Source organism: Capsella rubella, unplaced genomic scaffold (assembly GCF_000375325.1).
Source record: "Capsella rubella cultivar Monte Gargano unplaced genomic scaffold, Caprub1_0 scaffold_4, whole genome shotgun sequence".
NCBI classification, from domain to species: Eukaryota; Viridiplantae; Streptophyta; class Magnoliopsida; order Brassicales; family Brassicaceae; genus Capsella; species Capsella rubella.
This window is the reverse complement of record NW_006238920.1, coordinates 13,736,603-13,763,134: the sequence shown is the minus strand read 5'-3', so window position 1 is coordinate 13,763,134 and position 26,532 is coordinate 13,736,603. Positions and strand designations below refer to the sequence as shown.

General features: G+C 37.3%; 7 protein-coding genes and 1 non-coding gene across 8 annotated transcripts; 1 reads left to right on the top strand and 7 right to left on the bottom strand.

Moving 5' to 3' along the window:
• Positions 1 to 79: 79 nt before the first annotated feature.
• Positions 80 to 2,422, top strand: LOC17888878. The gene is made up of 9 exons (XM_006294734.2): positions 80 to 429; positions 536 to 602; positions 679 to 756; positions 844 to 896; positions 987 to 1,070; positions 1,565 to 1,617; positions 1,706 to 1,770; positions 1,867 to 1,925; positions 2,027 to 2,422. Exons 1-9 carry the CDS (start codon positions 163 to 165, stop codon positions 2,114 to 2,116), a joined length of 816 nt encoding a protein of 271 aa, XP_006294796.1. The 5' UTR covers positions 80 to 162; the 3' UTR covers positions 2,117 to 2,422.
• A 387-nt stretch (positions 2,423 to 2,809) lies between these two features.
• Positions 2,810 to 4,140, bottom strand: LOC17890444 (GATA transcription factor 2). The gene is made up of 2 exons (XM_006294544.2): positions 3,738 to 4,140; positions 2,810 to 3,643 (listed from the first exon to the last, which is right to left on the bottom strand). Exons 1-2 carry the CDS (start codon positions 4,128 to 4,130, stop codon positions 3,068 to 3,070), a joined length of 969 nt encoding a protein of 322 aa, XP_006294606.1. The 5' UTR covers positions 4,131 to 4,140; the 3' UTR covers positions 2,810 to 3,067.
• A 4,949-nt stretch (positions 4,141 to 9,089) lies between these two features.
• Positions 9,090 to 10,549, bottom strand: LOC17887971 (metalloendoproteinase 4-MMP). Its single transcript, XM_006293321.2, has one exon. The coding sequence runs from the start codon at positions 10,302 to 10,304 to the stop codon at positions 9,255 to 9,257; it is 1,050 nt and encodes a 349-aa protein (XP_006293383.1). The 5' UTR covers positions 10,305 to 10,549; the 3' UTR covers positions 9,090 to 9,254.
• Positions 10,550 to 11,047: 498 nt separating this feature from the next.
• Positions 11,048 to 15,741, bottom strand: LOC17888588 (elongation factor G-1, mitochondrial). The gene is made up of 18 exons (XM_006293674.2): positions 15,340 to 15,741; positions 14,940 to 15,161; positions 14,729 to 14,850; positions 14,481 to 14,631; positions 14,027 to 14,098; positions 13,801 to 13,896; positions 13,649 to 13,737; positions 13,459 to 13,525; positions 13,147 to 13,185; positions 12,983 to 13,043; positions 12,791 to 12,900; positions 12,616 to 12,690; positions 12,447 to 12,515; positions 12,245 to 12,366; positions 12,029 to 12,154; positions 11,714 to 11,935; positions 11,566 to 11,626; positions 11,048 to 11,475 (listed from the first exon to the last, which is right to left on the bottom strand). Exons 1-18 carry the CDS (start codon positions 15,739 to 15,741, stop codon positions 11,317 to 11,319), a joined length of 2,265 nt encoding a protein of 754 aa, XP_006293736.1. The 3' UTR covers positions 11,048 to 11,316.
• A 1,190-nt stretch (positions 15,742 to 16,931) lies between these two features.
• Positions 16,932 to 17,004, bottom strand: TRNAR-UCU. The gene has a single exon. It is a non-coding gene; the product is annotated as a tRNA-Arg (tRNA).
• A 69-nt stretch (positions 17,005 to 17,073) lies between these two features.
• On the bottom strand, positions 17,074 to 19,079 carry LOC17890051 (cell number regulator 6). The gene is made up of 4 exons (XM_006294824.2): positions 18,852 to 19,079; positions 18,101 to 18,215; positions 17,657 to 17,925; positions 17,074 to 17,574 (listed from the first exon to the last, which is right to left on the bottom strand). Exons 1-4 carry the CDS (start codon positions 18,960 to 18,962, stop codon positions 17,335 to 17,337), a joined length of 735 nt encoding a protein of 244 aa, XP_006294886.1. The 5' UTR covers positions 18,963 to 19,079; the 3' UTR covers positions 17,074 to 17,334.
• A 132-nt stretch (positions 19,080 to 19,211) lies between these two features.
• On the bottom strand, positions 19,212 to 23,013 carry LOC17887878 (nuclear pore complex protein NUP62). Its single transcript, XM_023783845.1, has 9 exons — positions 21,469 to 23,013; positions 21,129 to 21,216; positions 20,932 to 21,007; positions 20,721 to 20,843; positions 20,476 to 20,553; positions 20,057 to 20,160; positions 19,795 to 19,882; positions 19,613 to 19,711; positions 19,212 to 19,520 (listed from the first exon to the last, which is right to left on the bottom strand). Exons 1-9 carry the CDS (start codon positions 22,931 to 22,933, stop codon positions 19,428 to 19,430), a joined length of 2,214 nt encoding a protein of 737 aa, XP_023639613.1. The 5' UTR covers positions 22,934 to 23,013; the 3' UTR covers positions 19,212 to 19,427.
• Positions 23,014 to 23,614: 601 nt separating this feature from the next.
• On the bottom strand, positions 23,615 to 26,060 carry LOC17888551 (carotenoid cleavage dioxygenase 7, chloroplastic). The gene is made up of 6 exons (XM_006295583.2): positions 25,292 to 26,060; positions 25,017 to 25,145; positions 24,796 to 24,927; positions 24,422 to 24,694; positions 23,895 to 24,310; positions 23,615 to 23,808 (listed from the first exon to the last, which is right to left on the bottom strand). Exons 1-6 carry the CDS (start codon positions 26,058 to 26,060, stop codon positions 23,665 to 23,667), a joined length of 1,863 nt encoding a protein of 620 aa, XP_006295645.2. The 3' UTR covers positions 23,615 to 23,664.
• Between the last annotated feature and the right edge of the window lie 472 nt (positions 26,061 to 26,532).

The following is a 26,532-nucleotide window of genomic DNA, read 5'->3' as shown; positions in this document are numbered from 1 at the left end:
ATAGAGGGGGAATATTTGAAATAAATAGAGAGTTCAGGGGCTTAAGCTGTCAGTGTGAAACAGGGCCCGATTAATTATATTCGGGTCATTCTTTGATCCACCGGGTTTTCTTCAGAACTTGAGCGAAGGAAGGAGGTCGCAGTTTTGGCGAGATCTTTTCTAATGACAACTTTGGGAGAATCATCCTCAGAGATGAACGACGCGAATCAGCCGGCGATTCCTCAATCTGCGCCAGTGCATCCGCCGGAGTATCAGAAGATCGCAACAACGACGGTGGAAAATGCGGCTTCCTGGATCGATGATGCACTGCGTCAGGCGCTTGTGTACCAGAAAACGATCACAGAGACCGTGGATTCTACCATTGACGCTTCCAAAGCTCGACTGTCTCAAATTCGAGACACTTCTGTAGCTCACACGAGCCAAACCATCGTAAGCTTACTACGACCCCCTAATTTTTTATTGAAATCCAAGTGAATCTGGAATTCACAGCATTGATTCTCTATGCCATTCACGAAATCGATGTTTTCTGATATAGGATTCTCTTCGAGAGATAGCTTCTGAGTATAACGTTTACGAGCAAATGGTGTTTGGGAAGATTAAAGGTTTGTTCTACTTTCCTGGCTACCTCGTGTTGACTATGTATCTCTCTGCTAATAGATTTGTCAATTTTGTATGCAGATGGTGTGAACGTTGCTGCATCTCATCCGCTAATATCAGGCACCTTGGCTTTTGGGGTTGGGATTTTTGCTCTGAAAAGTAAGTTTTTGGTATATTCTTTATCTCTCTGGAGTTCAATATGTTATGTTATAAACTCTTTTATTGATTGTTCATGTTTGTTTGCAGAGACAAGAAGATTTGTATATTACAATACTGTACGCATGTTTTTAAGTGAAGAGGTCAGCGTTCTGCAGCATTGGTGAATGTATAAACTGGGCTGTCTGTGGTTAAAGCTGGTTTTTGAGTCTTTACCCTATATTTTGATTCAGGCTTTGCTTTCTAGAGCTGATCTTAAAGTAAAAGAGTTGCGACAATCAATGGATCGTCTTACAGCTGAAAGTGAAAAGTTACAGGTAAGCCTTTTCTTTGCATTAAGAGTTGTTTGTTTCAAACGTTCAACATGAGGTTAACGTTTGTGGAGAAGAGTTCATATGTTGTGCATTAGTTCTTCAGCATCCTATAATCTTTAAACTAGAATGCCTTACTAATAGTATAAGATTAAAAGTGTTTGGCCGTTTTTTTTGAACAGAAAACTCTCTTATTTAGCTTTTATTAAGTCCTGCTTTAGATTCATATGGATGAATGGTTCTATTTGCAATAAAATTAAAGGGTTATGTTTCATTCAGGGCTGAAGCAGAGAAAGGATTTTCTTTAGTCTACCTCTTCTTATTAATGAACAGAAGTTAATTTCTCATGAATGCGACAGATCTCTGTCTTAACCCCTATTCTATAGAGTATAGAATATAAAAAAGCCTTGGTTATTAGTCAATGTTTTTCAGAAATATAACATTCGGTTGGAAGGTTTTATTGGATTATTTTGGAATTCGTAACAATTTGATTGTTTCAGAGAGTTGCAACTGTGGCAGAAGAGGAATTGATTAGAGGAAGGATGAAACTCAGGTTTATGATCCAGACAAAATAGACGATCAGTAAATTGGATATGCATCAACATGAATATTATGTTAACTTTCTCCATCTTCTTACACAGACAAGCAGGCAAACAGATCAGAGGTGCGATCCACTCAGCTTATAAGATTGAAAAGCAAGCAGCAGGTATGTTTTAGACCTTTCTGTATTGTAATGCCAAAGTTTGTGAAACTAAAAACATGCATATAATAGAAGGAGATAACTATCATTTTGTATTTACAGGTTTGAAAGATGTTCTAAAAGAATTGCCAACGAGAGAAGCTTCTAGATTCCGCTCTCAAGTAAGTATTACTTGTCTCTAAATCTCTATGCTAGTCTAGGATAAAGTAGTAAACTGTCACATACGTTGTATAATGGAGATATCTAATTTGTTGACCCTCAGATATCGAACCGTGCATCTGAAGTGAAGAAAGAGAGAAACGCTCTGACAAAGGAAGTGAACAAGATCAGCAACTATGGTATCTCCGTATGAGGCAAACCAAACCCCACTAATTCGAGTTACGGAATTTGTTTACTCTTGGGTTCTTAGATGATGAATGCAAAATTACACAATAATGTCGTCTACAATGCGATTCCGATTTTTATTCTTTTTTTGGTTTTTCGTGTCAAATGCCAAAGATGTTATCCCTTGTGTCACATGTTTTAAGGGCTTTAGCTCTTTGGCAATAGTTAGTAATACAAGTTCATGATGATGTTGTCATGTTTAACAGTTTGAGTCTTCCATCAAGTGTATTCTTAAATCCAGTTTCCCCTTTAAATTGAAATAAATTCAATATAATCAGTTGTGTTATAATTAAGTATATCGTTAGTATGAAACTTCCAATGGTTTTATCAATTTCGTTGTTACATCAGGTTTCATGTTTTTGGATCCCTAAAGTTTAGGCAAACCGAACCTTAATTCACAATTTCTTAAACCGGAACGTAGAACCACATGATATTCTTCGTCTTCCAAGTTCGTATATAATAAATATGGTCGGAACGTGAAAATGCAATAAGGGTGCAAGTAGATAATATATACAAGTATATAACTCTGAACACTGACGACGTTTAGTGTAAGCGGAAATTAATGTAGCTTTTTCTAATTCATCTTCAGTATAATCTTTTGTAAATATTTTAAAAAACGAAAATTAAATATTTAAAGGATGAAGTAATAACGTAGGAGAAAAGGCAAACCAAAGATATAAAAATTTATAGTAATTAACAATTAAATGAGGTTTTGATTTTGCAACGTTCGATTTTAAACACTAAAGAATTTTAGGCTCCCATCGTCGTCGGTCACGTGATTAACGCCGCTACGATCGCGACACGTCATCATCACGTGACACTATCCCAAAAACCCAACCCCAAGAAACCCAAAAAAAGGGTAAAGAAGAAAAAACCTCCGGGAAAAAGAAAAAAAAAAGTAACGAGGAGGGAAGTGATGCTAAAAGGGATGGTGGTGGTGGTGGTGGTGAAGCTGAACTTGTTGTGGCTGTCTCATAACCTCTTTCTGGCGTCGCAGCTCCATAACTTTCCGGTGAGAGTTTGAATGCTGAGTCAAAACAAAAGTGGGGCTAGAAGCCGGTCTATATTCCGGTACAAGTCTACCGGATTTAAACCGGACTCCACAAGCGTTACATAGCGTTTTAGGTCCGAGTGGTCCTGTCCTCCATTGTGGCGTCTTCTCCGATGCACAGTGAGTACATCTCCTCATCCCTCCTCCTTCCCCAGACTCCGACGACGACGACTGGTGTCTTCCTCCTCCTCCGCCGGATTGTTCTTTCTTCGGCTTGAATTTCGCGGCGTTGTGAAGCTGCTGATGCTCGGACTCCGGTGGCATCGGTGACCATGTTCCGGCGAAAGGAGCTGGAGCTCTTGATCTTTTGCTTCTTGGTTTTCCCGGAAACGAAGTCTCGCTTTTGACTGAAGCCATGGTTCCTCCTAATGGATTCGCCGGAAAATCAGCGAAAGAATCGTCGACGAACTGCGAAAGCCATTCGAGGTGAGCTGCGTCGTCACTCTGTACACAAAACCGAAAACACAATCTTTAAAAAATCAAGAAGATCATCGATTTTGAAAGAGAGAAAGAGAGGGAGAGAGAGGTTTATACGTACGGGAACGCAAATGTCGTGGAGGAAGGAGTGATGATCGGCGGAGGAAGGGAGATGATGGTGGTGGAAATTAGGGTTTTGAGGAGGAGGGAAAGAAGAAGAGGAAGTAGCGGCAGTGGAACCACCGGAGTTGTTAGAAGAGGCGGAGAAGATGTCTTCGTTGGAGAAATCAAGAAGGTCATCGATTCGAAGTAAGTCTGGTGAAGATAAGCCATACAAGTCCATCTTATGATTGATTGGTTTGATCTTTTCAAGCTCTAAGCTATTGCAGAAGAAGACTCTGACTCTGTCTCTCTCACTCTCTGTGTGACTGGTTAGAAGAGTCTTTAATAGGGGAGATGATGAGAGAGAGAGAGAGTGAGAGAGGGCAAGAGAACGTGCAGAGAGAGTGACCATGCACCGTAAGTGACCGACTAGCCCTTATTCACTTCTCACTTCTTTATTTTTATTTTATTGAGATCATATCCACCTTTATCTCTATATAAGAAAGAAAAAATAAGAGAGTTAAAAGTTACTATGCACTTAGAGTTAGCTAATTTTTATAATTAGGTGTGTGAAAAACTAAGCCAATCTCCAAATTTTATAGAGTTATTTTGCTAATTTTTATAATTTGTTTATGATAGCCACCTACGAGTTGAAACCGTAGTAAAAACAAAAACAAGAAAAACTCGAGTTTATTTAACATGGTTTTGTATGTTTTCACCTATCCCCTCGTGATTTTATTAAACTAAATTTGAGTAAGCCAACATATATTAATTACGTTTGTAATTTATAAGTAATGTTTTTCAGCAAATTGTTTGGTTGAGACTTTAATTTGTATCGAAAAGTATGGTTACGTTTTTGAGATTAGCTAGATGATCGATGATTCAAGTTGATTGGTTTATACTATAATTTACTAATTGATCTTGTTTTCTTATAATCTAATAGTTGTGGATTACCATTTAGCCATATCCAATCAAGTTGGATATAAAAGTTAGAACTATTCTTAACATTCCTACACGATCATCATTGATTAAATACTTTTCTAATTTGTAAACTCAAACTATTCTTTGATTTACGAAAAATAGCTCAAAATCTTCAAATTTCACCGCATTTGAGCGAGAGAGAATTATGATCTCGAAACTTATTTTTTTTTTTCCAAACCGGCGTAAGGAGAACTTAACCATGAGTCATGGTCTGCATATATAACTTCACATATTGTTTTTTCCTATAATTACAGAAAAAATGTTTTCGGCCATCATACATACGTCTCTTTCGTTGCTTCTGTACTATATATTATGTACGTATTATTCACTTATTTAGTGGGTCTATCTATCTATCTATATCACTGTGTTCCTTTTCTTTCAATTAATCATACGCATGTCCGTATATGAAACTTTTTTCGTCGTTTTAATTATATATTTACACAAACCAGAATCGAACAAATTTTGCAATGCTCTTGTGCTAAAAAAAAAAAAGAAAAGAATCGGCTCCTGCATTGTCTCGAACTAATGCGTGTACATATATAAGGAATCCAGATTCTAAGAGTTTTTACCAATTTGTTAACAAAATCCAAAATTTCATTTAAATAGGTTTTAAGATTTCTTCTACGTGATTTTTTATTTTTATTTTTTTTGTTTATTTTTTATTATTGTAAAATCTAAAAACTAAAAAATTAAAATTTAAAAACTAAATTGTATAATCTGTAATCTAAAAACCACTTAACATCTCCTAAACATTCATAACCATATAGTTAATACGAGGTTTAAGCTGAAAACAAAATGAACTAAAGTATTATCAAGATCCTTTTTTTTTTTAACACTGATTATCAAGATCCTTTATAAAAATTAAAAATAAAATAAAATGTTATCAAAATAAGGGTTAAGCGGAATATAATGCACGTATATGCTGCAGACGAATAATGGAAGAGCTTGCTCGGGCCAATTTGTCTGAATCAAGTTTTTTTTTTAAAAATTCTGAGTTAAAAAAAAAAAAAAAAAAAAAGAGTTGTTCGGCGGAATAACTAAGCTAATGTTTAATTACACTCCTTTATATTATTTTCCAAATATATAAAAGGATAACACATGCTTTATGGTACGTGCCGACAATTTTAGTTATTGACCTATCCACACAAAAAGATAAAAAAATTATATATTTTCATCTTTCACGAAAGAAAAAAAAATGTAAAATGAGAAAGGGTAATTTTAGCAACGTGGCTGCATGTGGGGGCCATAACATTGTAAGAAGAAGAATAATAATAAGATGATGCTTTTTATTAAAAAAAAAATTAACTAAAAAAGAGTATAACGAATATTTTAGTTTTGGAAATGAACCTCATATGTAAATGTAAGTACAATATATGTATGACTCTTTTTTATACTATAGTCTTGAATTAAATATGTTGTACAACACCGTGCAAATTTTCCGAAAATTGAGAAAATTCATTAATAACTGATGATATTTTTTTGCACGAAATTATGTAATGCTTTCCTCTTATTTTAAGAAGTGTACACAAAACTAAATGTAATATACAGTAAAACCTCTATAAATTAATAATGTTGGGACCATGAAAATCTATTAATTTATAGAGGTATTAATTTATCGATAGAGATATTTTCCTAATTTGGAAATTTTTTACAAAAGAAATTTAAAAATAAGATTTAATTATGATAATTAGTATTTTATATAATCAGTTACAAAGAAAATAATAATTATTATGTATTGAAAGATAATGCTAACAATTATTGATATAGTAAAATATTAGAAATAAACTATAACAAAAAACTATTGTGTCTATATATACATATATTTTGAAAATTTCACCTAATTATTAATTTATAATATAGATGGGACCATATATTTACAAAAGATTTTCAAAAAATTTATTATCTTATTATTTTATCGAAATGTGTCTAAAATTACACTGATCCTAAGTTGGGACCGGACAAATTTATTAATTTATCGAGAGTATTAATTTATCGAGTATTAATTTATAGAGGTTTTATTATAGTATGAGTTAAATTTTTTTTTTTTTTTAAAGAGAAGGAGAAAGAAACGGGCCGTGTCGTGTGACGCTTGCTAGGGTTTTTGATCACACTGAGATAAATTGTTAAATACGAATCATATAGTATTAACACGAAACTATATGAGTTTGTGTGAAATTATAATGTATAATTTTTATATTTAAAAAATTTGGGTAGTGACCAAACAAAGAGTGACTACGCACAATGGCTCAACCCCACTGCACATTCAGCATTAAGTAAACACGATGGCACGGAACGAGAGGTATCCCCCCCCCAATACTTTATGATAATGATATGATTTTGAGAGAAGATATTTGTTTTTTCTTTTTGCCTTGTTCTATTCCATTACTAGAAGACTAATTAAGAGTATGATTTCATTTTTCACTTACTACCGACAGTGTCTTTTCCAACTGTCACCTTTCCTCTTGGCTTTCGAGGGTTCACTTTCACTCTACTCATAAAATTTTACTCTTTATACCATATATTTACCAAATCTAAATTAGCTATTTATGCTGCAATAAGTCCCTCAAAAACAAAAACAAAAAAAACAATAAAATTGAAAAAAAGAAAATAGAAAGAAAGTACATTTGACGTACGGTGACACTAAAACACTTCTCTCTTTAGTACGTAGCAGTATTGAGTATATATATATATATCTCTGTCTGTCTCTCTCTCTTTCGATCAGAGTCTCTCTTATTTGAAAAGCTTCATATTATTCAGTTTTATAATTGACTTATGGGATTTGATTGATACTCCCCAAATGTTGTTGTCTCGTGACTCTACTTATAAGGAAGTAAGCATAAGTGATCACTAAGAACGCTCGTAACTCCCATTTCATTCTTTTTATATATCTTACCAACGAATATAAATATATCCCATTATTGATATAACTACTATACTACTAAACTCTCTTTTTTTTGGTTTATTCTTTTGATTTTTATTTTATTTTGGTTTCTTGAATCACGTGACGTGACAGAGGACGGTGATCCCAAAGTAAACAGCAAGAACACGTGCGGCCTCATGTGCCCATAATGACACCGAATATTATTTTTTTTTATATCAGTTTTTTTTTCTTCTATTTTTCTCAACAACACTCGATCTTTTTTTTCTTTCATGTTTGGTTTAAGTCAATAATATTTTACAAGAAAAAGAAAGTTATAAAGAAAATAAAAGGAGACGTTTTTGGCTTAAGATTAAATATAATCTCTTCTGACGAATAACATGCAAAGATGATAGACCATATGCTCTTCCTTTATCCCTCTTGTCTCCTTCTTTAATACTACCATATTTTTTTTTAACATATAGTATTTATCTAAATTAGTTACAGATTTTCATGTAAAACCCAAGAAATGGCAGTATATTGATGATGTCAATTGGATGAATGGTTATGGGCTACTTATATAGCTCCTCGGAGTTGTTGTATATATCAAGGTTTACTCTTACATACCTTAATTCTACATATCTAACGATGAAAAATGATGAGCATACCGCATACGACTTATATATATGGAGAAAAAGAATACCGTACATATTACAATATATATATGTATAAGATAACGTATAAGAGATGTGTGTCTTTGTGACAAAACAAAAGATATAAGCTGTTGAGCAATAATTTGTCAAATGAACTATATATATATAGATCCCCTCCCCAAATGTAGGGAACCAATGAAGTTGAAGATGATGATATTATTTATAGTCAGTAGATAATATTGTCTCGGCAAATAAAAATTAATTACGAACACGAAAGAAACAATAGTGGTTTACAATCATCATAATTCCAAAATGCTGCTGTAAAAATCCATCAAAAACTTACATAGTCTTTATTTTCTAGTCATTTATTTACTTTTTTTGTTTGTGTTTTTGAAAGACAATTGGGTAGGCACTTAAATTATTCCCCCAAATAATTGTGAATACCAACAAAAACCATTAAAAAAAAATTGATAAAGAGAGAAGAAGGAAAGAGATTTAAACCAAGGCCGTACCGTTAATATGATTATGGGCCATGGAGCCTACCCTTTCCTTTTCAATGCGACAACGACAATTGTGTTTTGCGATATCCAAAGAAATTGTGTCGGGATTTTCTTCTTTTTTTTTTCCTTCTTTCTTTCTTTTCTTTTATTAAATAACTTAAGTGTTAAATAAAAATGTGTCGACAGTTACATCTCTGCATGAACGAATTGTGTTATTTGCTCTGGACTGTGAGTTCTTATGTGTTAATACATCGCGCAAAAGTCGAATACCCAACCTTAAATTTGTTCTCAGTTTATTAGCAAAATCAGCAGTCCATTGGGCCATGTATATCTGAAACCCAATAATCTAATGGACCCTGATGATAAATGGAATAGTGGTGTTATTTTTTCTTTCTTCTTTTTGTTGGAATAACATAAAACATTTTGTACCAAACCTAAACATAAACAATTAAACATTCTCCTATGAATATGATTTCAGATTTGTTTGAACTAATCCTATAATCGATATTTCTTTTTAATAAAGAAACTTTAGCTAGTCTACGAACCTACCAAATAAGAAAAGAGAGAGCCATAACAGTTGTCAAAGTTGAATAGAAGATTCCTCCTTCAGACCCCCGGATCATCGAACCATCGGCTAGGTTGGTCGAAGTTTCTGACGCAAGTAAACTACTTATCGTGAAATTAGGGTTTGTTCCGTACAGAGACTGTACTCCAACGACGTCGTCCATATTCAGATTCACTTTCTTACTCCTTGGCTTCAAGGTTGGGTACATAGCCGCGTCTTTCACCGAGCTGTGTCCTAGTCCAAGCACGTGGCCGATCTCGTGAACCGCCACAGATTCCAAATCCACGGCCACCGTCGATTTCTCCTCATGGAAATCAACCGCCCACGTCTCTGCTTTATCCAGATGAAGCCTACCGTTCTCCGGCGAGAAAGTGTGTGCTAAAACACCTAAAACGCCGTCGAACGGCTCTCCGTCGCCGTGATCACCGGCGAAGAACCCGATTTTGATGTCGGCGTCGACGTAATCCTCAGTTTCGATGAAGCTTACGGGGATCACCGAAGCCCACTTGGCGAAAGCGAGTCCGAACACGCGCCGTATCTCTGATGGTGTTAAGTAAGGGGTTAGGTTCTCCTGCGAGAAGGCGTACGTGAGATTCAGTGGGAGGTCTTTTGACCACCTGGGTCGTCCTGGGAAGTACACGTATTTTTTTCTTGTGCGAAACGGCGGCGTTTTGGATTCCACTTCCACGTCATCAGGGAATCCACATCTTGGTAATAGAATATGTGACAACGTGTCGGAATCTGGTTTCCCAGTAATCGGTAGGCCGAGATTTTTCTGGTAACGAGCGAGAGCTTCCCCGAACGAGACGTCATCGGAATCGTTGTTTTGAGGGAGGTAGCCGTACTGCTGAAGGTGGCGTTTGATCTCCGGTATAGAAACGTCATCAGTGGATGGGTTGGTCGTAAACTGAGATGGGTTTCGAGCTTCGATGATTTGTAGGTTGTGGAGATTGAGATTGATACAGAGAAGGAAGAAGGAGAAGATGGTTGTGATGGGTTTGCGATAGCATGGATGATGATTATGATACATGGTCGTCTGATGTGATGTGAAGTGAAGAGATGTTTTTTTTTGTTATCTTTGGATATTGGTTGAAGTTGCGTGGAGGGAAAAGCTATGCTATAAATATGAAAATATATTTTGGTTTAATGGAAGGTTGGACCGTTTTGTTGTTACTAAACATGATTAATGGATTGTGTTAGTTTAGTTTAGTAGGAAGTTATTAGCTAACCAAAACACACCAAATTTGGATTCGAATTGTTGAATAATGAAAAAAGAAAGAATATGATGTTTGACTGTTGAGTGTAGAATATAAAAAATTAATAATCAATATTACCAAAATTACAGTACTATCCATTGAAGAGATTGGAACGACTTCAATGGTCAATCTGCCCTCTCAAATAGTTTTGGTTTAAGCATATATCTCGTTTAGGAAAATACTATCCAAAGTTGGTTTAAGAAAGGAGAAGGAAGCAAAATTAGATATATAAGTAGGAGCAACAACTAAACCGAAGGGTATGATGGTAATTTCAAAGGAGATGAAGAAATGCTGTCACCATCACCAACTCCTGTTGAAGAAGAGAAAAATAAAGGAGTGGCTTTGAGATGAAGTTATAAAGAAAAAAGTCTGACGTCGTTCGTTAGAGACTGTTGTTGCTTCATCTTCTCTTTCTCTTATTTGACGTGAATACGACTCTATCTCAATGATTGTTGCCTCTTAACGATTTTTTGGTTGGCTTCTTTTCGACCCTATCTTATATTATACAGATTATTAATGTAGTAAACTGTTATTGTGTGACAAACACCGAAAAATAAATAGTATTTGCTTGGTTTTACATTTATCAAAATGATTGGGACTGATGGACAAATAGAGATAACAAAAACCTACCTACTGGCCCCAATAAGCATAGTGACTTTCTGACAAAGCCCATTAGGCATTTTATGTTGAGTGATTTTTGTTGGTTGTAAAACCCGTATAAAATAAATGTTGTAATTCAACATTTGTGAAAAACAAATAAACCATAACATCTATCGAGGGGCTAGCTTAGTCAGTAGCTTTGCTGGCGTTGTAAGCATTGACGAGCTGAGCCTGTACTTCATTGGACACAGCAGAATGTTCTTTGTATTCCATCGTGAATTCCCCTTTCCCTTGTGTCATGGACCGGAGAGAAGTGGAGTAGCCAAACATGTTGTTCAAAGGCACCTGTTACAACACAACAACATGTTGTTAATTACGATTTCAAAACTTGATCAAACTAAAATTTTGCTTTTATTGTTTTGTTTTGGTTCTCACATGAGCTGTGATAACTGAATCGTCACCCTCTTGATCATTTCCAACGATTATACCTTTCCTCCTGAAATTGAAATAAGTTGAGTTGTTATACTAATACAGTAAGGAGAAAAGGTATTGTTGTTACAGGGTTTTAGAGTTTAGAGTTTACTTGTTAATGTCACCAGCGACAGTACCCTGAAACTCTGTTGGTACTTTCAACTCGACCAACATTACAGGCTCTAAAATCACCGGTCTCGCTGCTGTGTAACACAGTCTGAATGCGTATATTGCAGCCATTTTAAACGCAAGTTCACTGGAATCCACCGCGTGTGAAGCTCCATCTGTCAATACTATTCTGAGATTTTCTACAGGGTGACCAATTAGTGAGCCCCTGCAATGGAATTGTAGGTTCCACAATCACTTCAACATTTCCTCAACCAAAACAAGAGGGTAAGGAAAATTGAAGAAAGAGAACACCACTCACGAGTTTGCAGCTTCTTTAAAACCTTTCTCAATTGCTGGGATAAAACCAGACGGAATTGCTTGCCCAACGATCATATTTTCAAATTCAAACTTCTCTTTAGAGCCCGGTGGAAGTGGTTCCACGTACCTTAAAATCATAATAATTTAACCAGATGTGAATTGGTTTACAAAGGATCCAAAGTACATCATTTAGGCACTATAAGTTTTTGATACTCACCCTGTAACTCTACCATACTGACCCGCTCCTCCACTTTGCTTCTTGTGTAAATAATCAAACTCAGCCCGCTGAGTAATAGTCTCCCTAAAATTGACACGGGGTTTGCCCACCGTCGCATCGACCTGTTTGAAATTTCCAGAAATAAGGGATTCTGACGAGAAGCGATGAAGTGAGAACGTTAAGTAGGCTTTAAGTCAGGCACCTTATATTCTCTGCGGATGCGCTCAACATAGATGTCCAGATGCAATTCCCCCATACCAGAAATAATCGTCTGTCAGGATACATGGATGAATTAACAATGTAGAATACTACGGGTGAAATATGAGAGAGGTGATGAGAATTGAGAAGTAACAGAGTTCTTTAGATGATACCTGGCCGCTCTCGGGATCCAATCCCACTCGGAAAGTAGGATCCTCCTTCTGGAATCGATTTAATGCTTTCGAAAACTAACACAGGAAAGTATATATCAATTGCAGATTTCTCAAAACAAGAAATTAAAGGAAACATGTGAGTTATTTTAGTTACAAAAAAATTCACAGAAGTTACCTGTCCCCCAGAATCTTTTGAAACCGGTTGAACAGCTAAGGACATAACAGGTTCAGGAACACTCATCGATGTCATTGTGTACTTGACTGATCCATCCGTAAATGTATCACCTGATTATATATTGAGTTTAGAAAACAGTCCGAACAAGAAATACAACATCAGAATCTCATACAGAATAATTTTCTATTGTACCTGATGCACACTCAACACCAAACACAGCTACAATTTGTCCAGCATGTGCCTCTTGAATATCCTGGAAATAGAATAATATTTAGAATTCAGTCACATGGCACGAGAGTTGCCACCATGTAGCTACCATAATGAAATCGTATGGAGAAAAATAAGCTTCAACTAACCTCCATATCATTTGAATGCATACGGACCAAGCGTGGAACCTAGACCAAGAGTCATTAAATAGCCTTTAGGTAAAATTCAGTATCACAGGCATGACTTGCAAGGGTTAAAAAAAACGAAGACAAAGTAGTCTGAATTTCAGACATTTAGCATCTATGATTATGTTTACACAGCGCAGAAGAATTGTATTCATGTCAGGTCAGGAACCAGAAAACTATACTTTTTCAGTGTAATTTGGTATAAATTTATGCACAAGACTACATAGCGTTAAAAATCTCAAGTTCTCAACGCAATACTAAGATCCAAGAACTAACCTTAATTCTTTTTCCAGTATTGACATTTATGATAAAATCACCCTTCTTAATCACACCTTCATAAACTCTTCATCAACAAACAAAAAACATGAGTTAGCATCACAAATGGATGCATGACAGAAGGGCACAAAGTACTTTTAATATTTAGAAAGCATCCTATATATAATCAAGAGTGAAATTCAGCATTTACCTCAAATATGTCAGCTGACCAAAACGACCCTCCTCTAGTTTGAAAGCCAGTGCCACAAGAGGTCCATCTGGAGATCCAGTCAAGGTTACCTGAAAATCATTCCATTAGAACCGGCATATTTCTCCTATAAAACAAAATTACAAGTTGAGTACCCTCTCTTCATTGTTTGTCTGGTCAAGAGCATAGTTGTTGACTTCATTTGGAGAAGGGAGATAACTTATAACACCATCTAATAGAGGTTGTACTCCCTGCAGACACAAATTAAGGGATTACGGCAAAACTTTTTAATAGAGGCACAACAGGACAAAGAGAAACATAAGTGAATATGTAATCCAAACTTCAGCAAATATCATCTTTTAGATTCAAAATTTCAATTACCTTGTTTTTGAATGCACTACCCATAAATACAGGAACAAACTTTTGTGCTATGGTAGCTCTACGAATAGCTTCCTGCATATATACACAGCAAGCCAAAAAAGTTACACTAGCATAACTGCAAGTAAATGAGCAATAATATCTAAGCGTAGCAATTCCTAGAAGCTAGAAATGAAAGATAACACAATGAAGTTATGAAAATGCCTAAGGCAAGTAAGTTAGGACCCGCATGATTCAACATTCCCTCAGGATTGATATCTGTTTAAGTGAAATTAAAGAACTAAATAACATAAGTTGCCAATAATATATATATATATATATATATATATATACATATTTATCAAATTTTCGGGAACTATCCTCCTATGTTTCAGGCAAAGAATTTGAATGTTCTCGTGATTATATGTGCGACAGCACACACTGCGAAAAAAGCAACATTAAATGAAAAAGAACAGACCTCAAGCTCAGTAGCAGATACAGGCTCATCGTTTAGAAATTTCTCTGCGAGTATATCATCAACTTCGGAGACTGTCTCAATCAATTCTCGCCTCTTCTCTGCAACCAAACCTTCCATATCAGCAGGAATATCACCAGCCACAACATTCTCACTGCAATTTATAGAAAGAAAAAAATGTCACAACATATAACATATACATGTGCCCCACTACAACATAAGCAAGTCTAGAAAAAGGATTGAATACAGACCCGCTTGATCCGTGGAAGAAATTAGCTTTCACATGAATAAGGTCTATAAGACCCTGGAAATTTTCTTCTAGACCAATGGGCATTTGCACAGCTGCACTATGATGTCGGAGCTTAGCTCTTGCCTAGTGAAGTAAAAAAGAAAAGTTAAAGCTATAGTTGATCAAACTCATTGAATAAGGAAAACATAAAAGGATCACAGGTTTAAACACACTTGGTTCAAGACTTTCCATGGATCAGCTCCCATTCGATCAAGCTTGTTGATAAACGCAACTCTGGGGACTTCATATCTCCTCATTTGCCTATCGACTGTAATAGATTGACTCTGTACACCACCAACACTGCATAGGACTAGAATCGCACCGTCTAGTACACGTAATGCCCTCTCCACTTCAATGGTGAAGTCAACGTGACCAGGAGTGTCGATAATATTAACCTGACAAGAATCAAAACCAAAAATTTTAAAAGTGAAATTCAATAGAATTGAGATTTCGATTTACCAAAGTTTTAATACAAGGATTACTTTAATATCCCAAACTAGACAAATCTGATAAGAAATCGCAAATCACAGAATCACAAGAAATACATATTTTTCTCTCTCTGTGTCTCCTCACCTTGTAATCCTTCCAAGTACAGTAGGTAGCGGCTGATTGGATGGTGATACCTTTCTCCCGCTCTAAGTCCATGGAGTCCATTTTAGCGCCGACGCCGTCTCTACCTCTGACTTCGTGGATCTCATGGATCCGACCGGTATAGAAGAGAACACGCTCAGTCAAAGTAGTCTTCCCAGAGTCTATGTGAGCTGAGATCCCGATGTTGCGAAGCTTGTCCATGGATTCTTTCCACCATGGTTCCTTCCCATCCTTGGCCGCACGAGCAGCGGTTCCGGCGGAGAAATGACGAATCAGCTGGAAATCCCCGGTTAAAAGCGCGGCGGTAGGAGATGAAGACCGTTTGTTGGAGGAGAAGAGCCTCAAGAGGCGGTTAGGCGCCGGAGAAGTCGGGAACCTCGCCATGGCTCGAAGTGGACGAGGGTTTTAGGAAATGGGGTTTGAGACTTGAGATAGTGTGTAACTGTATATGCTTGTATAATCAATTTTGATTCAGCTTCGGTTTGATCTATTACGGTTCGGTTTAGCAACATTTACACTAGCCCTGGGCAAAATATTCGTTAGATTCGCTTCGCTTCGATATTCGTTTCGATTCGATTCGAAAAATTCAAATATTTATAAGATATTGAACGGAAGCAAATATGAAAATCTAGTATTCGTAAAAACCGAAGCAAATAACAAATATTGATTTTTTTAGTGCCGAATATCCGCTTCGCTTCGTATATTTATATATATGTATAAATATAAATTATTATATAATACATATAATATATATAATATGTGTATTTATAGATTTGGGTATATATCTGATAGGTCTATTATTCAAATTATTATATTTTGGCTCGTTGGGTTTTTTTTTTTGCTAAATGTTGTTTTAAGCAAATAAAACTTTACTACAAAAATCATTATTAAAAATAAAATGTGAGAATTCTATGGACGGTGGTTACATTTCCTTCTTATTTTGAAAACATGTCAAATAAAAACCTCTAATATTTCATATTTTGCACTTTATATTTACGTACTATATGTTTTTTATTTCAAAAAAAAAATTAGATAGGTCGAAGCGAAGTGAAGCAAGTAATTCGCAAATATTACGAAAAATATCCGAATATTCGAAGTACCGAATACTCGAAAATTTACAAATCGAAGCAAATAGCAAAATCAACTATTCGGTCGAGGCGAAGCAATAACAAATATCACAAATTTTCCGAATATTCGCTTTGTGCCCGGGGCTAATTTACACCAGATTGGCTATTAGACCTGATTTACAAAATCTGAGTCTTTCTCTGGCGGCATTTACTAGCTAGTAGCAACTAGAAATTATAGTTCAGTTTCTGCATACTTGTGAGGTTGAGAACCTGTAAAGACTATAAATTTTTGAATGACATGTTTAATTATGTTTTATCCGACAAAAAAGAAAAAAGAAAAAAAAAAAAGACAATTTTTGAACCCTAGAGGTAAGAACTAATGAAATGTCACCAGATACACCCATTTTGTAAAATCATCAATGTTTAGAGTTTACTCATCTGTATGAAAATCAGTAACTCCAATATTTTCTAATTCTAGTCAGGGAAACAAACAAAAAGATTGAGTATCACACCCGGTGGGACTCGAACCCACAATCGTTTGATTAGAAGTCAAACGCCTTATCCATTAGGCCACGGGTGCTTCTGATATTAACTCAACACTTTTATAACTAGAATAATACGACTGACGGACGGTACGAGACATCTGACAAAGACGAAACAGTTTTACCGGCATTCAATCACAAAATATATCAAAGACAGATAATTCTCCCACCCAACCAAAAAAGATTCAATGAAGTCATGAATTAAGTTCTGTAAAAAAAGTTAATTACTAATGAACTTGTTCTTAGAACAAACTTTTGTATATTTTAAACCTAAGGGCAGCAGAATCATCTGGTACGGAAAAGCTTCTCTGCACAGAGAAAACAGCTTATAGAGCATAAGCAGCAGAGAGATTAATAAGGAACGTTTCCTATAGAGGGACCATCTCGAGATCATTGTGTTGGCTTTTGGCAGATGATGGGGACGAAGATGAAGAAGATGAAGCGTCTCTTTTCTCCTCGGTGTTCATCTCTTGAACTGGGGGAGGATCCATAGTAGTTGATGATGAAGCTTCTGTATCAGAAAGATGATTCTTCATCTCCCTGTGTTCTTGGCACAAAGCACACCAGTGCAAGCAACAGTGAACCATGCAATGATCACAAGGCGCATTCTGCAAGAAAATCACAAAAAAGATATCAATCAGAGATCACATCCGAAATATGAGAATGACCTGATGTGGGATTTTTGCTTACCTTGAGATGATATTTCTTCTGGAGTTCTTGGCGGAACAAGCCTGAATAGATTCCACACATCCACCAAGCAAAGAAGAGGCCTTCGCATAGCACGACTGTTGTTTGAGGATCAATGTAGCCACTGAAGAGTGCTGTTACCGCTGCAAGTGCCATACCTCCTTCAACACATATTGCATGGCATACACATGGTTGGGTCCAAGGAATCTCTTCCCTTACAGCTTCAATGTTACGCCCAAACAGTACACACGGGCAAAAGAGACCTGTCCTGCCTGCAAAATCATACAATAGCATTGGTTAAAAATGTCCTCCGGAGTGATAATCATCCATTAAGAAAAGCATAATAAACTACGATGACAACATTTCGCCAAAAAGTAATAGGGAACCCATGCACAAGAACAGGTGATTAAGGATTGGAAAAGTTACAAAACAAAGAGGGAATCTTACAGCTTTCTGGATCTTCAGCACAACCAAAAATGCCGGTGGTCCAGTTTTCATCAGAAGGGGGTTCATATGTCTCAGGCAGAACTTGCATACATTCATGGCACTTTCGGACATTCAACTGTAAACAATTTAAAACATAAAAAGCAGTAGAGTGATTGTAATATTCAGCTCAGACGTATAAAATGCCACACCCCAATGACTCGCATAATAAAAAGACAAAAAAATTCAAAATCTCATATAAAGATAGTCTCGAGTTTCTCCATTCCAGCACACATTCTCATATGGAAGCTATACACTACTAGACTCTGGCCTTATTTTAATAGTTTGCTTGATAAAGACTAATCAGTGTTGATAGCAAAATTTCAAAACAAGCGGTGCAAAATAGAGATCACAGAAAAATTCAAACCAAGCTTTTGCTATATCACATCACAAGATAAAACATGAAAAATCCAGGAGAAATCCAAGATCGATCACAGAAATAGAATTAACAGAGATTAGTTACTTTAATCCACAATCAAACAGGACAACGAATCCATCCATTACACCTCATCTAGAGGTCTAGATAGACATAAACAACAATTAGAATCAGCACAGACAACAATCGGAATCAGCAAGAACTCTACCACAGTACCACACCACAGACAGATGATCAAAACCATGAAATCGATTAAGATAGACAGATCTGAAGGAATAACGAGATCGGAGTTGTCTAGGAACGTGCGTAAGAGTAATGCAGAGAGAGAATCTAACATACCTGAGGAACATCAATGGGCTGATTGAGTTCGCCGGGCGTGATATCTTCTTCGACAGGAGCCTGCTCTTTCCTCAATTTCACGTAACGCGAAGCGGCGTTTCCGTCCGCCATCGAAGCCGGTCAAGAGTGTAAGCAAAGAAAAGTATAATAGTTAGTGTCACCACCAATGAGGTCGCCGGAATCGTAGAAACTCTCTAACAACGTTTTGTTTCGAGACGCGTGAGACGTCGTGACAAAAAGTCTCTGGTCATAGAAAAAATCCAAAAATAAAAATAAAGGAAACAAATCCGAAATCTAGATGCCACGTCGTCGTTTCGCACCATTTTGGAGCGGTGAACATTAAAAGCCCTCTGCTTTGACTTTTAATGGAAAGTAATTAAAATTGGGATTACAACAAACCAACCAGTCAATCAAATTATTCAAATGATGATACAAATCTTTGTGGTAAAAAATTCATAATGTGTAATTGTAAAATCAGACACTTCTAGCACAGTGAAATAACACGAAACTAAACAGAAGATATTCATTTCCTGAGATGTTGTGTTTTCTTTTTCTTTTTTTTTTTTAAATTTTCTATCAAGACATCCAGTGTTTTGGAGCCATCAATTCACGATCTCCAACAGAACCTTGCGATGCGATTTTTTGAATCCGAGAAGAGAATTCCTCTGCCTGTTCAGAGTTTCACAATGGTTAAGTTAACAGGACTGTCGTTATTGTAACAATGGCAAAAGACAATTAATTAACTCGTTAACGAAACTTACTTTCTCATCAATCCACATCAAGGAACTGAGTTGATTGTTCAAGATTCTTACAACAACATCCAATGGACTCATCCCATCTATTGCTTCAAGTTCTCCCCCCTGTTTCACACAAAAAGGTTTATGATGCATGTTTACTGAGAAAAGGAATAGTATGAGAGAAGGTACCACATCCGCATACATACCTGGTTTGCATTTACGGATTGTATGATCGATCTGATTTGTTCAGTCATATGCTCCAATTCTCTTTCTACAAGCTCAGACTGTTCATACCTGGGATGAAAAACAAAGTATATTGTATACAAGCATTAAATCAGGCTAGGATGCGCAAGACAGAGCTAATTAAGCATAGATCAAATCATATTTGTTTCCGTGTCTTTCAGTATTCATCAAAATAATATGAAGTAAAAGGTGATGATGGTGGAAAGACTAAAAAAGAGTTCTCACATTGCATCTCTAGTTGATGCAGCTTCATCGTCAAGAAGTGATTTCCGCTCGTCATTATATATACGCTCAGCCTCTTCCTCCATGCTTTGCAAAGCTTTGTCAACCTAAACCACGAACAGAGAATTTCAGATGATTAGCACAATGGCTTTCGTATTGACTTGCCCAATGTCGATGATTGGCACAGTGGCTTTGGTATTGACATGCCCAATTTCGAATTAAGCGAGGTATAAGGTTGATGATCCTCTCATCAGAAAAACTCAGGAAAAAAAAAAGAGTGTGACAGTCTGAGACTGAGAGAGATTATGAACTAGAGAAATTTAATTTCCCACAGATAAGGCACATATGATTTCCAGCTGCATGCTACAATCAGAAACCTAATTTACAGATTAACATAAAGATATGATACTGCTATCACATACCTCTTGCTGATGAGTCTCAATTAATTCCAACTGTCGTTCCAAGCTTGACTGTGTTTCAACCACTTTTGCAACTTCAATCTGTTTGTTGATGAAGTACACAAAAAGATTGAGTTAATTATACAGTAGAGGCATATATGAGCTAAACATGCAAACTCAAAGGTCTGCTCAGAACAATTGTCTCTGAAGATTCAAAAGGGAAATTTCTTTTTAATAGCGACTCCATAATATGACAAATTAATTTTCACCTCAAGTCTCAAAAGAACATTTCGATTTTGCAAGATCCGCTTATCCCACTCTGCTATTGCATTTGCCTGCTTCCGGAATCTCCCTGTGCGCTCTTGTAGCTCAGTATTCCACTCCTTGATAATCTACAAACGTCAAAAACAACATTTGGTATGTATATAACATGGCCAGAAAAAGATAAATGTTGAACTGTATAAGAGGGCAAAGATCTACCTCCTCAACAGTTTTGCCAGTTATTTCAGATGGCAACTTTGGAGAACCAGCCACTGGAGCAACAGCTGTGCTCGTCCTAATAAATAACAAGAAACATATAACAAGTAAACATCAGCTACAGCATCATCGAGGTGAAGGTAGAACATGTACAACCATTTGGATCATTATGTATTGGTCAAAATATGAGAAGAGCATACCCACTACTCGAAGCCACAACAAGAGATGTCTGTGTTGTAGTAGCAGAACTGGTAGCAGGAGCAGTAGTAGAAGTCGAAGATGGAACACCTGAACAACAACAATACTTCTTTCAGACAAAAAGAACTATAACTTCTAATCCGTAAAACAACTCGACAGGTATGTATTCATGTCATAGACTATATGGAGTATATCTAGATTAAGGTAGATCAAGTACATCGATCACATTTCTAAGCCTAATCAATGATCCCCACAATTCTCCAAACTCTTATTCCTAATCATCGTGACAAATTGGATAAGCAAAATCACAAACAATCCTGAGACAAAACCTAAGCAACTTACTGAATGAGAATGCAGAACTAGTGGTTTGTGGTTGTGAAGATGATGCAGGTGTTGATGTATGGGGTACAGAAAATCCAGTAAAGGAGCTAGTAGATCCAGCGGCAGGAGTTGAGCTAGCCAAACCAAATCCTGTAGTACCAAATGTAGCAGCGGAGCTAGCCGGAGTGGTGTTGGTTGCAGATGAACTCACACTAAAAGAAGGGAAACCCATTGTAGAAGCTGCAGCTGAAGAAGCTGGTGTACTAGTAGCAGCGGGAGTCGAAGAAGAAGTAGTGGTAGTGGTTGCAATAGAAAATACTGCTCCGGGTGTGCTAGATGCAGGTGCTGCTGAGCTTCCGGTTGAAAGGTTAAAGCCTGAACTGGCGGGTGGACCAAATGAGAAGGATGAAGAAGATGAAGCCATTTGTGGAGGAGCAGAAGCAGTGGCGGTGGTTGTCGAACTTGATGTGCTTTTCAAGAAAGAGAATCCCGTAGAAGCGGAGAAAGGAGAAGCTGAGGCAGGCGAAGGATTGGTTGTAGCTGGGGGATTAATGGTGGATACTCCAAACGGGGAAGGTGAAGAAGCTGATGCTCCTGAAGAGGACGATGCAAAGAGAGACGGAGTTGAAGCGGCTGACGAAGAGGAACCGAAGATAGACGGTGACGAACCGGCGGCTCCAAAGATTGACGGTGAGGAGCCAGAGGCTGATGAGGCAACACTGAAGGAAGGTGACGAACCGGCGGCTCCAAAGATTGACGGTGAGGAGCCAGAGGCTGATGAGGCCACACCGAAGGAGAGTGACGAACCGGTTGCTGAAGAAGGGGCGCCGAAAAGCGGAGATGTTGAAGAAACGGCGGATGAGGATCCTCCGAAGAGAGGTGAATTCGAGGTGGAGGCAGACGAAGAAGCGGAGAATAAAGATGAGGAAGATCCAAAAAGAGATGATGAACCACTTGCTGGAGCCGCAGCTGCTCCAAAAAGAGATGAAGACGGAGCTGCGGAGGAGGAGGACGGAGCGCCGAACGGAGATGAACCAGGCTGAGAAGCGGAGGAAGTTACGAATCCGAAAGGAGAAGAAGCAGGAGAAGGAGCAGAAGCATTGGTGGTAGATGAACCAAACAGTGACGGAGCAGAACCAGATGAAGAAGCATTGGCTCCAAACCCAAAAGATGGAGTTGTGGAAGCAGGAGTCGATGAAGCAGAGGATCCGAATCCGAACGATGGAGTCGATGAGGCAGAGGAACCGAATCCGAACGAAGGAGTTGAGGAAGCTCCGAATCCAAAAGATGATGATGTGGAGGAAGCAGGAGTTGATGAAGCGGTGGATCCGAAACCAAATCCGGTGGAGCTAGGGTTTGAAGATTGGTTGAAGGAGAAAGATAACGGTGAAGTGGTAGACGAAGCAGAAGATGAATTAGTTACGGGAGAAGATCCGAATGAGAAACCTCCAACGGAATTGGATTGACCAAACGGAAACCCCGACATTGCGGTTACTGATTCTCTCTTCTGTCTTCTCTCGTTCAGTGGTTCGCTCACTTCTTCGCCGGCGTTTTGAACAAAAAGAATTTAAGGGGTTTTGCAGAAACCCTCTTTCGAACAGAGAGGCTTTCTGGTTAGTAAGTGTGAGCGTCGAGTCAACGCTACCGGGATTATGGTCAAACGATATGGAACAAACAGAGAAACAAGTATGTATTTTATTCTCGGCCCAGCCCAGTAACAATAGACAACAAAGCCTCTCTTTTTCTTTAAGGTCCACTTAAGCACATGTTCTTTTTTTTTTGGACAAACAGTATTCCCTTTTATTTCTTAAAGTTACACATATTTTTTTTTTGTCAAAAATACTTAAATTCCTTTGGTCAAAAGACCCAAACTTAATAAATATGAATCTGTTTTGATAGGAGCATAAATAGTTACATATATTATTTTAATAAATTCCAAAATGTCAAAGCCAGTACAACAATTTACACTGAAGCAAAAATAATACAACATACATAATTTAATAATTTTTTGCAATATATACTATGTTTATAATATTTACAATAGACTTATCTTTAGTTAATTACTATGTTTACACTATACCTAACTATGGCTTCTTCTATCAACAAAATCAACACCCCTTTTTTACAAAGTTTAAGGTCTAACAGACAAAAAAAAATCATAAAATTGCTGATATAAATTTACAAGTAAATTCAAATAAAATCATTATCCACAAAGCTTCAGTCGCTAGCCCATAAACCGTGGAACCCCATTGGAAACGTCAAATTCCTCGGAACCTCTAATCTCGACACGACCGCATCGGATTCACCAATCTTCTTTGCGTCCAAGATCACAAGGTAACATCTCTCCACCGATACCGCATACTATATATATAAAAAAAAAAAGAAGTAAATGACTAGTTGTATCAAAAATAATTTAAGAGATAAGCAGAAGTACTTTATGCACGTACCTCGACGACGATAATGTAGCCATTTTCCTCTTCTTCTCCTTCATCATCGGAGTTTCTTGGGACAAACATGGGCTCACCAACGAATCTTCTAGCTCCGGTGGACCACGTACGTACGAGGTTGGAGTCTAAGTCAAACTTCACGACCATGTCAAATGGGAAATGGGGAAGTTCGCCTCGAGTTCCTGACGAGGCTGCAGAGTACATGTATTTGTTCTTTTTTCCGGACCAGGATGAGTTTATAACCGGAAAATCTGACGGCTTGTTCCAGCCGTTCAAAGGCTCTACATCACAACTTTTGCACTTTCCGACAGGGTCCAAGGTCATAGACACCTTAACTAGATGAGGGAGTAGTTTGTCGTCGCCGCGATTTAGATTCATAACAGAAGGATCTAGCTTGTTACTTTGCCAATCGTAGCCTGTAAGAATTTATTTAGAAAGAAAATGTTCAAAAGCTGTCATCACCTAAAAAACCCTAACTTGTGAAAGAGGTTATTTCGCTTCCAGTATGGTGTAACTTACTAACGTACCAAACATTTTTTGGAAATCGAACCAGCGGTAAGAGCAAGCGGAAGCTTGTATCTGAATCTTTAAATCACCATTATCCTCTCTAGTCTCATAAGCGTTTCCGGAGTGAATTAGCCATAACTGAGAAGACACCTCGACAGGAACTCTCCAGTCTCGATCTCCCATAGATTTCTCTGAAAATCTTGGTAAGATATAAATCGGGGAACTCTCGTTGCTTGGATTCAACGATAACGCTGATACCATCGGTGACACTCCACACATCGCCGCCATGGAACCTGACAACATATATATTCACATAATCAGATTTCTTCCAACTCAACTATTACTCTTCTTGTAAATGATTTTGTAACAGAAGCGAGTAATTAGCTTATATTACCAATTGGATCAAGCTTGACTCGGTTGGCAAAGAGTATGTAGTGAGTGTCCGTGAAGGCCCAATCATGAATCATCATGTGATCATCGATCTTGAATTCTCTCGTTTGCATCAACTTGAATTCAGAATCATACTCTGTAAAAAAAAAAAAAATTCCCATTTTAACAATACGTAGTAGAACTTTATTTTCATATTTTTTTAAGCAAAATCAAAAGATTTTTTACCACAAAATGTGAAGTTGCTTCTAGGTAAAAGCATATCTTCAGCGTTGCAAGTGACTGTTAAAAGTCTATCTCTTCGACCGTCGACTTTGTAATGTGACAGAAACCGTTTCGGTGGCATCTTAAATACACCTATACATAAAAATAAATAAAAAAGTTTAACTATATAGTTTGCACTTAGCATCAACATTAATTAATTTTACGCCGCTGTCTGAATAATGGACTACATGCTTTTAATTTAACTAAACTTTACTTTATTAGTAACATAAAAACATTACCTTGAAGTATGGGTTTCAACAAATCTGCGGCTGTGTCCCATATATCTTGACCAGCAAAATCTCTGTCGGAAGAATCATCATCATCACAACAACCGTTGATCTCTACGTCAAATCTCCCGACGGTATCCAACGATCCAGATTCAATTTCGTACGGCTCACCACCTTCCCATAAACAAAGCAACCGCCCAGCCCATTTCAAAACGCTAGTATTAGCCACGTTTTTCATCACTTTCGTGTTCCCAAACCTCTTCCCACCTTTTAGCACCGAGAAAGGACCTCTGTGAGTGAAACGCCACGTGTCAGTCACTGGATCGTGCTCTTCTTCTTTAGCTTCCGTTTGAACGTACTTCGCCGTGAAAGTTGCTTTCCGTTTGTTTCCGTCTATGTGAAACGCACGTAGGTAACCATGACCGTCTAAAGGATGAACCGTTGAGCCATGGTCATCAGTGAACAGTCCTGGACCGGCTAAGTAATATGTACCGGAAGGGAAATCAACTGGTATTGAACCTTCGACTGTTTTGATTACGACCGGTTCTACTGTCTCCGAACGCTGTGACACGAATAGAGATTGGTAGTCACGGAAAGCTGAGGATGTTGACTCGTCGAGGACGGTTCCAGTACGTCCTAAACCGGTTTCTGGTATAGATATTGATATAGCTGCTCGTGGCGGGGCAAGCGGTGGCGGAGCAGCTTGGTGATGATGAATCGATGGAGGATTTAGCGTCGGAAGAAATTTCGGCGGGATAGGGAGAGACATTTTGATCAACATTTTTTTTTTTAATGTAATATGGAGATTATAGTATATAGTTTTATTTCATACACGCAAAGCATATGTTATATATGTAGATTTTATACCCAACAAGGCAACAAATTACATATTTGATACGTGGCTGTGTGCATGTTTAGGAACTATGGTGGGGTAAAAAAGGTGAGTGATTTTTGTGGAAGACATGAGCAAATTTGGACATGAAGAAAAAAAATCGAAAATGGCAGACATAATACTAAACCATTGCTTTATGTTGTTTAATATAAATTTAACTTAGTGTGATTAGAACTTGGAAGTGAATATTATTGCGTCACACGACACATGTACCGATCCATTAATTAAAATATTTTTAGCTGTTGCTCATGAAACTAACAAAATTATTGTTAATATTTAAGTCATAATATTGATTTGTTGGTTACAAGAAATACGTGTAGATCAAGATAGAAGCCTGAAGCAGACAAAGAAGAACTGAGGA

What these genes read in the sequence shown, in the direction of transcription:
- LOC17890444 (XM_006294544.2), bottom strand. Translation starts at nt 4,130, where the DNA reads ATGGTCACTCTCTCTGCACGTTCTCTTGCCCTCTCTCACTCTCTCTCT. An exon ending in TCCACGACATTTGCGTTCCC is followed by an intron (nt 3,644 to 3,737) that starts GTACGTATAAAC and finishes TTTTGTGTACAG; the next exon opens with AGTGACGACGCAGCTCACCT.
- LOC17887878 (XM_023783845.1), bottom strand. Translation starts at nt 22,933, where the DNA reads ATGTCGGGGTTTCCGTTTGGTCAATCCAATTCCGTTGGAGGTTTCTCA. An exon ending in GTTGTGGCTTCGAGTAGTGG is followed by an intron (nt 21,008 to 21,128) that starts GTATGCTCTTCT and finishes GTTATTTATTAG; the next exon opens with GACGAGCACAGCTGTTGCTC. An exon ending in GCATCAACTAGAGATGCAAT is followed by an intron (nt 19,883 to 20,056) that starts GTGAGAACTCTT and finishes TTTTCATCCCAG; the next exon opens with GTATGAACAGTCTGAGCTTG.
- LOC17888551 (XM_006295583.2), bottom strand. Translation starts at nt 26,060, where the DNA reads ATGTTGATCAAAATGTCTCTCCCTATCCCGCCGAAATTTCTTCCGACG. An exon ending in GTTGAAACCCATACTTCAAG is followed by an intron (nt 25,146 to 25,291) that starts GTAATGTTTTTA and finishes TTTTATGTATAG; the next exon opens with GTGTATTTAAGATGCCACCG. An exon ending in GCTACATTATCGTCGTCGAG is followed by an intron (nt 23,809 to 23,894) that starts GTACGTGCATAA and finishes TTATATATATAG; the next exon opens with TATGCGGTATCGGTGGAGAG.
- LOC17890051 (XM_006294824.2), bottom strand. Translation starts at nt 18,962, where the DNA reads ATGGCGGACGGAAACGCCGCTTCGCGTTACGTGAAATTGAGGAAAGAG. An exon ending in TGCTGAAGATCCAGAAAGCT is followed by an intron (nt 17,926 to 18,100) that starts GTAAGATTCCCT and finishes ATGATTTTGCAG; the next exon opens with GCAGGACAGGTCTCTTTTGC. An exon ending in AGAAGAAATATCATCTCAAG is followed by an intron (nt 17,575 to 17,656) that starts GTAAGCAAAAAT and finishes ATTTTCTTGCAG; the next exon opens with AATGCGCCTTGTGATCATTG.
- LOC17888878 (XM_006294734.2), top strand. Translation starts at nt 163, where the DNA reads ATGACAACTTTGGGAGAATCATCCTCAGAGATGAACGACGCGAATCAG. An exon ending in CTGAAAGTGAAAAGTTACAG is followed by an intron (nt 1,071 to 1,564) that starts GTAAGCCTTTTC and finishes TGATTGTTTCAG; the next exon opens with AGAGTTGCAACTGTGGCAGA. An exon ending in GATTGAAAAGCAAGCAGCAG is followed by an intron (nt 1,771 to 1,866) that starts GTATGTTTTAGA and finishes TTGTATTTACAG; the next exon opens with GTTTGAAAGATGTTCTAAAA.
- LOC17888588 (XM_006293674.2), bottom strand. Translation starts at nt 15,741, where the DNA reads ATGGCGAGGTTCCCGACTTCTCCGGCGCCTAACCGCCTCTTGAGGCTC. An exon ending in TTCTTCCACGGATCAAGCGG is followed by an intron (nt 14,632 to 14,728) that starts GTCTGTATTCAA and finishes TATAAATTGCAG; the next exon opens with TGAGAATGTTGTGGCTGGTG. An exon ending in GTAGTGCATTCAAAAACAAG is followed by an intron (nt 13,897 to 14,026) that starts GTAATTGAAATT and finishes TTGTGTCTGCAG; the next exon opens with GGAGTACAACCTCTATTAGA.
- LOC17887971 (XM_006293321.2), bottom strand. Translation starts at nt 10,304, where the DNA reads ATGTATCATAATCATCATCCATGCTATCGCAAACCCATCACAACCATC.